Source organism: Manis javanica, chromosome 12 (assembly GCF_040802235.1).
Source record: "Manis javanica isolate MJ-LG chromosome 12, MJ_LKY, whole genome shotgun sequence".
Lineage (NCBI taxonomy): Eukaryota > Metazoa > Chordata > Mammalia > Pholidota > Manidae > Manis > Manis javanica.
The window spans coordinates 102,073,681-102,086,221 of NC_133167.1; the positions used below are offsets into that span (position 1 = coordinate 102,073,681).

Consider the following 12,541-nt stretch of genomic DNA (forward strand, 5'->3'; position numbering starts at 1 on the left):
TAAAATGTTTTTCTTTTGTATGACTCCAGATCTGGGGAGATTACTTTTCTGACATGTTTGCTTTTACCAAAAAGGAAAACTTACTGTTGATGTGATCGATGTAGTAGACACCGATCTGAGGGTCAAACCCTGCTTCCCATCCCCATGGCAGCTCGTCCCCAACACAGTCAGCGAAGGACAGGGGCTTCGTTAACCTGTAACAAACCAGAATAAATCCCTGGTGATTCTTTCCATCAAACCGCATCTGTCAAAATCAAACACCCCAACCACAAGTGTCTAGGCTGCATTTCCTTTTTGGTCTTGATTCTTTCTGGAGTTTGCACTACGGTGTTTGAAATCCTAAAGCGGAAAAACAAGAATAAATGATAAAGGTGATGACTGAAAAAGTAACAAGGTCCTAATACCCTTTCAAAAGTTCACAGCTTAAGCCTGGGAAATAAGTCTATATAATAAATAAGGCCACCTTAAGTCAGGGAGGACATCAGGCTGACAGTATGCAGAGAAACACTGGCACTATCAGTACCTTTAAGAGGAGGTGTATCCATGAGGCTGCATAACGCCAGCCTCGGGTAATCTTAGTACATTAACTAAACACTCGATTGTAAGGTCCACCGTGAGTCTTCCTTGCCAGGAGGGACAAATATATCTCATTTTCATAGGTACTTGTATGTAACAGTCACCAAAATTTTTAAGATTGGGAGATCTCCCAAACACACAATGTATTTATATATCAAAGAGATCTCACCTTTTGAAGCAGCCTTGTATTTTCTCTTTAAGTTTTAAAACTAATGGGGAAACTAGTTTCCTAAGCAGAGTACAGGTTTCAGACTTAGTTATGGGTTGATTTTTCTCTCGGTTCCTTCATTTTTGTTTTGGAGATCTTCCTCGGCCATCAGAGCAACCACGGGCAGGCTAACTTGACAGGTCAGCGAACGCTCTACTCCAGGGTGGCCGGCGTCAGGGGACACACCTTCTAACCTAATGCACCGGCGCCACCAGCACACGACATTGCCCAAGGTCCCTGTCATCCATGCTAAGGAAAGCCAACAGTCTCACAGCTCAGCTGAAATGCAAGTTGTGGGGGCCCGGCCTACAGCCGAGGCTGAGCCCCACTCTAGCTGGACAACGCCCTAAAGATGGCGCCCATTTCCTGCTCACCACCCTTTCCCCTCTTCCCTGTTGGGGATTGGCCCAGCAGACTTCCGTACCCATGCACAGCTCATGCTGCCCGCTTAGAGTGGCGCATGACACCTATCCACTTAAAGGTCACGCATGATACTGTCCCGGATTGGTTGGGTGACTGAATATAAGGGAGCCTGCCGGGAGGGAGAAGAGCTGCCCGACAACTGCTGTAACCACCACGAGAGATTAGACAATAAAGCCTAGAGAAGAATCAAGACCTTGGGTGTGTTGCTTCGGTCCCTGAAGGGTCGCGACACAAGTCACTTCCAGAATTGTGCCATCCTACAGGATAACACCTGCGTTGCCCTCCCCGCCGAACACCGGGAGGGAGAGACCCTTCTTCCCCAGCCTCAACCGCCTCCAATGGACATAAAACCCCAGCAGATGGAAGGAAGCAAGGGTCTCCTTTTCCCTTATCTTCCCTTAGCATGAAATCTGCTTCTGGATATGGCTCCCAGGATAGAGGCCTTTGAAACCCGGTCAGCTCACAGACGTAATAATAGCAACTGGCTCTGCCACTGACTCACTGTGATGCCACCATTCTGGGCGCCTCTCTCTACTGTTTTAAGTGGTGAGCCTTCCCCAGGTCCTTTCTGTGCAATCTACCTACCTCCCAAGACTAATATGAGGATAAAAAGGGATTAATTTAGAAGAGTGTCCAGCGCATGGTAAATGGTGGTGATGGTTAATACGAGCATGACCCATGAATTCTCTCATTTCCCCTTCAGAGGACTGGAGTGGGCAGCACAGCACAGGGCATGCGATGGTTCTCACAGCACAGTCCTCGCGACCAGCAGCACCAACATCTAGGAGCTGCACAGAACTAACCAAGTTGGGGGCCCTTTAGTGGGCCTATAGCATCAGAAATGCCAGGGCCCAGCAATACATATTTAATCAAGCACTCTGAGTAATTCTGGAGAATTTGGGAACCACTGGGTCAGGTTAAGAGCTTGAGATTTGGCATCAAACAGACCCTGCCTAAAATCCTTGTTTTGCCACTTGTAGAAGTAACCTAGGGCAGGTTATTAACCTTAAAAGTCTCTGCTCACAATCTATTTTTAAAAGGTGTGTGTGGGGGGGTTAGGAATTAGAAAGCTTAAAGGAGAATTAAACTGTAAAGTGCCTGACAAATGGGGAAGCCTCAATATATGTGAGACGAGAGAAATGAATCTCAAACCCGTGAAAGACGTGCCCAAATAGGGCAATGTGCCATATTTGCTGAATGAAACTGGAGTCAATCTGAACTCAGTCTGAGTCCAAAAATGACACTCTGAGAATTGTGCTCTAATTCTGTCTTATATCATAAACTGCCCAGGAAAATTGAGTTTTCTTTTGACAAAGGAATTAGGTACTATATCAAAAAATCCCCTGCTGTAGCAAGCAGCCTTGTCTTCATACACTGTCTGTTAAGACTGATCTTTCACTCCTCAATAAAGCCGATTAGATAAAGCCTGGGTGCCAGGTCACCTTGCATATTGCTCTGTTTGAAGATCCTCTTTCCCTAGTTCCTTTATCAATGCTGTCTAAGAAGTACGTGGGTACAAAAGAAATGAGGAATAAGGAGACATGAAAATGGTAAGTTTAAATGACAAAAGACAGAGAGATACTACACAAGTTTTATCCTGGCACCAAATCAATGTGTTTCATTGATTTGATATGAATATATTTATTATTCTTAGAAGTCACAAAAGCTCCAGACATGTGCTATGATTACAAGTTATGGTGACTTGATTACACTTGGAAGCAATCCAGCTTTTCCCATTAATCGTTCAACATAATAAGCATTTTATTAACTGTCACTGTTCTAAGACTAGAATTACTTCTGTAAGTATACATGTAATTGTGATCTCAGATAAAAAATTCAGATGTTTCCATTCCTGGAAATTTTACCATAAAAGGTTCTCTGCAGTGCTACTTCAAAAATCAATTTGATACTTCATTTCCTGTATCTGAATAAATAAGTTTTTTTCCCCCTACATTCTATCAATAACTAAAACCATTAAATACACATTGATAAATTTCAAAATGTTAGGATTTAATTCTTATCCACATTACTAGATAGAAGCAGAATAATGTTCTCAGGGACCAAACAAAATGAAGCATTCAAGTACGCTGCTAGCTGGTGAAAGGGAACATGTTACTTTGATATATTAAGAAGTAACACAAAACAAAAAGAAACAGCAGATGCAACCCCGAATTAGAAACAATACGACTTCGAATACAGTGAGCAGAAATGTTGATTAGCTTCCTAACTTCTTCCTCTTGTTCTGTGCTAGGAATCTCCGAAGGAGTCAATCTTCCTTTGAAGTGAAGGAAGTAAAAATGGATGAAGTTTGTTTGCTTTTTGTTGGTGCCTCACAAAGAAAGGACATCATGCAAAGGGCCTGAAACTAACTAGAGTCTTTATGCTAAATTCCAGAGATTACTCTTTCCTTTAAAAAGTCTCCCTTTGCACCGTGACTAATGTGAAGAAAATGGCAATTTACTGCAGCACTTTGCCAGTGTTTACCTACAAAATTTGAACTTTGCATGGTATTTCCTCTCTTTGTGGGCACGGTGTCATTCTGTCACACAATCTGTCATCTAGTATTTATTGTCAAGTGATACATACCTGTGTCTTGTGGCTGCAATGCCACACACACATATATATTCACTCTTCATCATGTGTGCCAGCCCAAACACAGAAGAACCGAGTTTGCATTCATTGCACTAAATGAAAACCATTTTCAGGTTAGTAAAACCCTTGCCACAATTCAAGCCTCCCAGATGTATAGCTCAGTGTGCACGTTAAAGGTCTGAACAGTTACTTTCCCTTTGTGCAGCATCTGTTGCTGTCATGGTGTAGCTGACTCAAAGCTGGCTCGGCTGCCTGGGATCAGTACAGGATCTGCCCACACAGACAGCGTCAAGTCTGCTCCAGGACGGGGAAGAAGTAAGGATACGGCTCACAATGTGGATTTTAACGGGTCAAATACCAGAAATCTTTCTATAGATCTGAAAGCATTTTAATTTATAATGATGTTGACGTGTCTCCTCAAAACAGCGTCCCTCTGGGTCTCTCGCTTCCTGGTCGGGGGTACAACAGGGAAGAGCCAACCGTGGCAGGGCCGCTGAAGAAACGGGCTCAGAAGTCGCGATGGACAGGAGGGCTGCTGGAGGGGAGGCCCTCGGCCTGGCCCAGCGGGCCGCGGGGAGCAGGCCACGGCCAGTGTCCGGGAGCTGGGCCTAGTGGCCGGGGCTGTCTGAGCAGGCTCCCTGCCTCACCCTCAGCGCAGGCCATCTTTGCACCTGCCTGGGTCTCAGAGTTCTCGCTCAGCTCTGCACCTGGGCCTCTTATAACGTTTACCCGCTGATGCTCTTTCGATCCCTTGGTGCCAAAGGAAGCTAGTGTAATTCCTCCTCCGTGTGACAGGCTTTCTGACAATCTTGCCCCTGGTCTGCGCTCCCAGAGGCCAGATGCCCCATCCTTCTCTCCAGTTCGCATGTCCCTCTTCCGCTCAAATGCCAGCCAACGGCCGGCGCCTAAGGGCACCTGGTCTCCCCCTGCCCCGCACACCCACTCCAGCGATCACCACCTGGTACTAACGTCCTCTCACATGCTGAGTATATACTTAGGCTGAGGGAGGGAAAGTTTACTGTAGGAGAGGACATATTAATATGATTCCATGTATTTGTTTACACTGTCTTCCTCTTTCAGCTAAAAAAAAAAAAAAAAAATTGATGCTAAGAAAGTCAAAATTGTGGATTACATCTCCCACAAGGGCTCTTTAATATAAGATCTGCCTGAAAAATGCTGACTTAATGTAGAGGTTCTTAAACCTCTGTGTACATCCAACTCGCCCGGAAGGCTTATTAGGGCAGGTTGCTGGGCCCACTCCCAGGGGTTCTGCCTGGTAGATCCGGGGTGGGGTGGGGGCAGGGGCTGAGAAGTTGCGTTTCTAACAAGTTCCCATAACTGACGGTGCTGCTGCTGGCGCCTGGACCACACTTTGAGAACCACTGGTTAAAGGACACAAATTTCAGCCCTAATCCACCCAGGTGATGGAGAAGTAGAAAATGAACTCACCTTAAAAATGAAACTGGAGGCAAAAGCCTGTGCTTTCAGAAATATCTCTATTATGAAAACTATGAACTGTTTACAAAATTAATGGCTTATTCATCCTGAGATTTATGCTACTTCATTTAATTTGAGTGAACTTTTTTTTTTCCTCAAGGGACATTTAAATAATCTCAAAATAAATTCTTTAAAAGCGAGGTTTTCTGTTTCTTTCACTTCCTCACTTACGTGTGAAATAGTCACAAGTATTCAACATCACTAGTCATCAAGAATTGCAAATCAAAACCACAATGAGGTACCAGCTCATTCCTACTAGAAGGGCGATGATTCAAAAAAAGAGACAGTGAAAATAACAAGCATTGACAAGGATGTGGAGAAATGGGAACCCTATACATTGCAAATGGAGACACAGTGCTTAATGGGTGCTTTGGAGAGATGGAAATATTTTGGAATTAGATTGAGGTGGTGGTCACGCAATACTGTGAATGTCCTAAATGCCACTGAATCGCTCACTTTAAAGTGGTTAATTTTATGTTAGGTGAAATTCACCTCAAAAAAAATTTTTTTTTTACGTAACAGCTTATAACAGTGCCAAGATTCCAAGTGAATAAAATATTTCACAAGAGGAAGTAAAATAGTAAAAGTATGGGAAAATGTTCAACTTCACCAGTAATAAAAAGAATTGCCAAAAAAAAACAGTAATAGGCTTATATTTAAGCCTGTTTGGGTATGACGTTTTTGTTTTCCTTTGTCTTCCTGATGAAACTCAGTTTTGGTGAGGATGTTAGGAATCAGGTATTTTCATTTATTGCCCATGATTTTGTAATTTGATACAGTCCTTTTAAGAAACAATTTGGCAGTATTAAAAACCATTAAAATGTCGACTCCGTCTAATCGAGGAATGCTGTTCTTACACAACGCTCCCTGAATCCTGTCCCACCTGGTCACCCCCAAAGCCTCAGTCTCCTCCTAAGGCATCTGACTGCAATGCTGTCTCCTTCACCAGCCTGGGGGCTTCCCGGAAGCATCTGGGCTCTGCTCTGCCCCCTAGAGCTCTGACACCAGGCCTATCTCATACGTAATCGGTGTGTGATCGGTGTGGATGGAATGGATGTAGATTAGAAAGGAAGACAGATAGGAAAAATTAGATCATGGAAGGATTGTTATTTATTTTTTAATTTTCAATTTACACAGATGTAATGGCAAACACATTCACTATAGGGACAATACGAAGGTTGATATTAAGGTGACAAACATGTTTCCTGACAATGGGACAGGATAGGAGAAAAACCTTTCAGTACTGCATAAAAATATCTGATCCTGTAATTTAGTTTATTATAATTACATTTGTCTCATACATGAATATAGCTAAATGGAAAGCGGATTCTTCGTGACAAAAAGGTAAAAGAATGTACCTCAGGTGTTTCACTAATTCAGCAAGTTTAAAAAAAAGAAGTAGTTTACCTAGCAGAAGAAAACAGGGCAGTCAGCAAACAGTTTAACATGAACCTCTTTTCTCTCCAAGAAATGTTTGCTTGTCAGATTATTTGGTTTTGGAAAATAGTTTGAGAATGTAAGTGGATATTCCAGCAAAGAAGGTAGGAATGCTTGAGAGAAGAAATGGGCTTAAACGATCATTGTCCAAACAAACAAATAAAACCCCACCCAGGCTGTCTTATACTCCGACCTACAGTTCAAACCACACAGAACTGCCATCGGTCTCAGCACGGACAGTAACTAAGTGTTCAAGCCCCAGGACTGGAAGGAGCTTGAGTAGTCACTGAGAAGGTGCTCCAGTCAGAGCCACAAAGAAATGACTCATGGCACACCTCTCTGGGTGGACCGACCTTGTTAAACTCAACCTCTCACTAAAGGGGCTAATTAAGGGATTCAAATGGAATTACTTTCATCAAGACAGAAGCAACTGGGAAGATGGTTTTTAATCCCTATAACCTTATATGTAGGAATAACACCAGAAACTGTGTTTCATTCCAGGCTATTTTTCCTTAAATATATACAGATATATAACAATGCACATGTAATATTTATTATATACATTTTTACAAGATTGGTATTAAACTAAATCAACTATACATAGATTATAGTTTTGAGTCTTGCCTTAAAGACCAGAAGTAATAAATACATTCTCATTATGAAGAATACATAAAATAGATAAACTATTATTAAAGTCTCTCCTTCATTTTCCTATAGAATTATATATATTCCATTATGTTGGTATACTTTGACAAAACATACCAACAGGCTCACACTATGTGCATTATCTATGACTTTGTTAAGTTTGCAATATAAGTTAGAAGTCTTTCAAAGAGCATGTGCACAGGTTTATGGCAATACGCATTAGAAAGACATTAAAGACATATTAACATTTAAGTCTTTCAATGCCAACTGACATTCTCCTCCCCCTGGGCTTTCTTGATTTGCACTCTCCTGCAGAACCTAAGTGCACGCCCGGTTCCCCCGCATTCTACCACCCCTCGGTATTGTCATGGGGTTGGGGGAGCAATCTAACAATAAGGTTCATAACTGTTCTACATGTTTGTGTGCCTCTTTTGTGAACTGTGCTTTTTAAAATTGTATTGTTTGTCCTTGTTATTGACTTGTGGCCACTTTTAATATATTTTTGTATTAATCCTTTGTCAAGTTGCACATATTTTTTACAAGGGTATTCCTTATCTATGAACTTTGTTTATGATGAGTAAAATATTACTTAAAAGTGTGAGGAACACTGGACAGCCAGTTGGGGGACAAAAGCTAGATTCCCATCTCTTCCTTACAATAAAACAAATTCCACGTAAGTCAAAAGAATTATATGTGATCAATGAAACTAAAGTATGAAACCCACTAGAAGAAAAAATATATAATAGTTCTTTAAAACTTCTGGGTTCCAATCCTTCATCCAGTGTTTCAAACTGTAGTCCTTCAATAACTTGCACTGAAAATATAATGGAAACAGAATCATACTACAAAATTTTAGTAAATCACTGGCAGAGGCTTTGTGCTTATTTATGGCTTGTTCTCTTTGTGAAAGAGGCAATTAATAAGTATTAGAAAGATGCTAAAGACATATTATCACCAAGCAGATTTAAGCCTGGATCTCACTGGAAGAACTGAAAAGCAAGTAAAATGGGATCAAAAAAAAAAAAAAAAAGCCTGTAAGTTGCTTAGTGTGATACCCCTTCCCCACTATAGTTGCCTTCAGAGACATGGTCCGAGGCCGTGGACGACCCCAGCAACAAGGGGCAGAACTGGGGCGACTTCTAATATAGGAAAGTAAACCTAAAAGTTTACAGAAGGGACCAAAGCAGTGGTCCTCCAAGTGTGGTCCACACACCAGCAACATCAGTGTCGCCTGGTGACTTCTCAGAAATGCAGTTACCAAGCTCCCCCCCAGAATGATTATGACGCCTGCTACAGAGCGACAGCCTCTGACTGGAGAGAGGCTGGCACAGCTCAGTGCTGCATTTTACCTCCAGCGAGTGGGTGACTGCAGTCGACAAGGAGAAAGATAAGCAACGTGGCGGCCCAGCATGAGGAGGCTGTTGAGGAGGAAATAATAACAGCATTGGGGCTGCAGAGGAGAAGAAAAGGCTCCTAGGAAATGCGGAGTTCCCATCCCTGGACATTCAAAGGTAGGAGCTGGACAGTGAAAAGCTGAGGGTGTATCGAAACGACGCACTCCCTAAACATGAAAGCAAGTCTACAATTCCGTGGTCTGGCAATTTCAGAGTACAGTGATATCTGCACGGGTAAGCAAAATTATCAGGAGTAATTAATTAACTTTAAAATATGTTGCGTGTGAGGTGCCAGAGGGACATGTAGGTAAAATATGGACTAAAACTTCCACAGGGAGATCAGATGAGTGAGATTAATGAGCCAGGCTGGCCCGGGGCTGTGCCCCCATTAATGGTCAGAGGAGGGAACAGGGAGAATGCTCAGAAAACCAACTCCAACCAAAAGAGGAAAACACCCCACTTTAGTCTCCGACCATTCCATTCCTGTCAATAGGAAGTAATACAACAATACAAACAAAGGATCGCTTCATGCGTGCGTTCGCCAGGTCACCCACTCTGCACGGCCCGCCCCTTCGCGCACTGGGGTTACCGGACAAGGTGGGCCGTGTACCGGCAGATTTCACAGACAAGCAGGGCCTGTCCTCTAGGGGTGAGCGGCCTCCTGCTACAAAGCGCTTCCCCAGTGGCAGCTCAATGCTTGCTATGGAAACAAATGAACTGAGTGTGGCTCTTTGTTGCACCATCAGAAAATTATTCCATCAATACCAGCGTGGGAGTCTTTGCCACGGGGAAGGAGACGGGAGTTGAGTTGCGCACAGTCATGCTCATCACACCATCACCACCCACGAGACCCCCTGAGCCAAGCGCCCACTTCCTACCTCGGACCTCCCGATACTCTGTGCTCTTCTCTCACAGGGAAGCGGCCTTCGGAGGCCAGGACACCCAGCTGGCCCAGGGCCGGTGGAGACTCCTGTCCACAGACCATGCCCACAGGGACCACCTCTGCTCTCCCGCCAGCCTGACCACAGGGAGCGGTCACTGGTCATGCTGAAATGTAATAACCCCCAGCCTTGCCTTTTTTTTTTAATAGTGTTATTTAAGTTTAATTAATATACCATAAAATGTGCCTACTGTAAGTGTACAAATCCAAAATTTTTTGTTACAGAGTTAAAACCTCCACACCATCTACATTTAGCACATTCCCACCACCCCAAAGGGCTCTTACTTGAATTCACCCCCCACATCCCTCCCCCTACCCCAGGCAACCTCTGCCTTACTTCCAGCTCTATAGATCTGCCTCCACTGGAATGTCATGGGAGGGGCGGGGGGAGACAGAATCACACAATTTGTGGTTCGTTGTCTGGTTTCTCTCATTTAGCAAAAAGCGTTTGCATTTCACTCATGGTTTTTTTTTTGCATGTGTCAAGACAATCCTTTTTATTGCTGTATCTGGCAATTTTATTATATGGATATACCACATTTTGTTTATCTATTCACCAGTTCATAGACATTTAGGATGTTTCTGTTTCTACCTATAATGAATAATGCTGCTACAAACGCCTGCATCCAAGCCTAGCTTTTGAGAGGAGAAAAAAATGATCAAACTTGAGGCTCAGTGAAAAGGGCCAGGTTTCAGGATGTGGCTGACACAAATTACTGGCATAGTGGAGAAAATACTGAACATCGGAGAGAAAAGGAATCCAGCAAGTGTCAACAAGACACCCTCATTAACATCAGGAAGTCATTAGAGAAGCTGGCACAGGCGGGCAACACTGAAAAGCCTACCAGTAGGAGCCCAGCAGAAGAGGCAAAGGAGACGTGAAGCAGCGTGAGGTACAGGCAGTGAGAACGCGCTCCTGTGCACGGCTCCCTCTGCTGGAACAGCTTCCCTCCCTCCCTCCACTTTCCTCCCGTCCCCCCCTTCCTCAGTTTCACCCTCCAGTTGAGGTTTAAGATTCAATTTCTTTAAAGCTCAGTTCAAGTACCATTTCAGGGAAGCCATCCTGTTACCTACGCTGCGTTATTTGATAACATTGTATGAGCTTTAGTTTTGGAAGAATTTTCCCATTCAAATTGGCTGCTTTTCACAGTTTACATTTTTTAGTTTACTTGTCTATCCTGTGTTCATTCAGTTCCTGTTGGTTTTTCATCTCTGTATTCTAAGCACATAGTGAGGTACTGGGCGCTCACTGGATATTTGCTGGAGGAACAACGAGTGAGTGATTTCCAGCCAGACCTCTCTGCAAAGATTCAGGCTATCAGAGCCAGCATCTGCCTGATCGTTCCCGGGGGTGCCTCTGAGCCACACTGTAGGTAACTTGTGTTAAACACAACCCTTGAGCCCCTGGCCACTTTTCCGAACCCCACTCCTGCCCCCAGACTACCCATCTTGGGGAAGAGCATGGTCATGAACCTAGATGCTCAAGTCACAACCCGGGAGGCAGCACCCTGGACACTTCCCTCGCCAAGCGTCCTGCAGCCCATCCGTCAAAAATCCTACAGGCTCAACCCCCCAGCCCAGCCTGAACCACACGGCTCTCCTCCTACCCGGGAGCACTGGCTCTCAGACCAGGCCCCGCACCCCTCTCCTCAAAGCATCCCCCATGAGCTGTGTCTAGACTCTCTCTATACGTAGCTACAAAACCGTACACAGCCTTCTTTTACCACAAGTAAGATACTGGGTGTCTTTCTGCAGTTTATGCATTTGACAACACAGCTTGGGACTTTTCGTGTTGATATAGCAGGTGTAGATCACAGTTTACTTAGCCTTTCCAGGCCAGCCCATACTGATGGACAGTTTGGCTGACTCTAAAACAACACTGTACTGAATATCCTTGACTGAGCTGTAGGGTAGATACTGGCAAACATCATGCTCTGGCACAGGTTTACAAAGCTACGCTCAGGACGTGGTGCGCAGCTACGCACACACAAAGGACAGCAGCCCCTGTGGGAAGGTGACTTGCAGCCCAGGTGCCTGGCTCGGGAACCTGTTCTGCAGCCCTGAAGCCTGTGGCTGCTGAACACAGCGTGCAGCTGCTCCAGGCAGGGGCTCCGAGTTGAAAGGTGCAGCTATGGTCAGTGGGGAGTTGTAGGAACCAAGCCTTGCTGAGCTGCAGGGAAGGATCTGATGCTCCATTTTTTTATAGATTACAGATACTGTTACCTTTAAAGACAAAGCAAATGAACTTGATAAGGAATCTCATATGGTTCATAATGTGAAGTCTGTGTTGTTTCAGCAAATCTCAATTTTGTCAGTCCTGCTTGGATAAATGCTTCAAGAAAACGCCTGTATGAGTACTGCATTCCTGACAGATTTAACTCAGTGTATTTCCTGACACTACAGTGATGCTGTTAGCAGAGCCTGGCCTTACACTGAGATCTCTGTGATTGACACAAATGGGGTATCTAGCATTTGACCATCAGTGATCTTCAGGGTGCAAAGTGGAGAAGAGATTCTCAGCTAAGCACTGGCCTTCTAGAATGTGAACACCACAGAGACATCTGACCACACAATTAAACCAAGTCTGCCTGCTTCCAAAGAAAGCCCTCCAAAGGTAAATGGGGCAATCATTCTCCACGTGCCTGCAGCTTCTCATACTGGACAAAAACACATGCTAGAAAGCATGCCTCATGTTTCTGAGATGACTGTTCACAGACAGGCAGAAAATGCATGCCAGCATCCATAAATGTTAGTTGGAAATATTTTATGTAACATTGATGAAGCCTTTTTAAACTTATATATGTCTTGATTAAAGTCAGTTTCTATAGA

The 12,541-nt window shown here is 44.0% G+C and overlaps 1 protein-coding gene across 2 annotated transcripts in view; it reads right to left on the bottom strand.

Moving 5' to 3' along the window:
* Positions 1-12,541, bottom strand: part of WWC2 (WW and C2 domain containing 2) — a 142,393-nt gene that overhangs the window by 65,843 nt on the left and 64,009 nt on the right. For both annotated transcript variants that reach the window (XM_073219191.1, XM_073219190.1), the window contains exon 2: positions 85-194. In XM_073219191.1, coding sequence (XP_073075292.1) covers positions 85-194 — 110 coding nt within the window. The remainder of the gene's footprint in view (positions 1-84; positions 195-12,541) is intronic.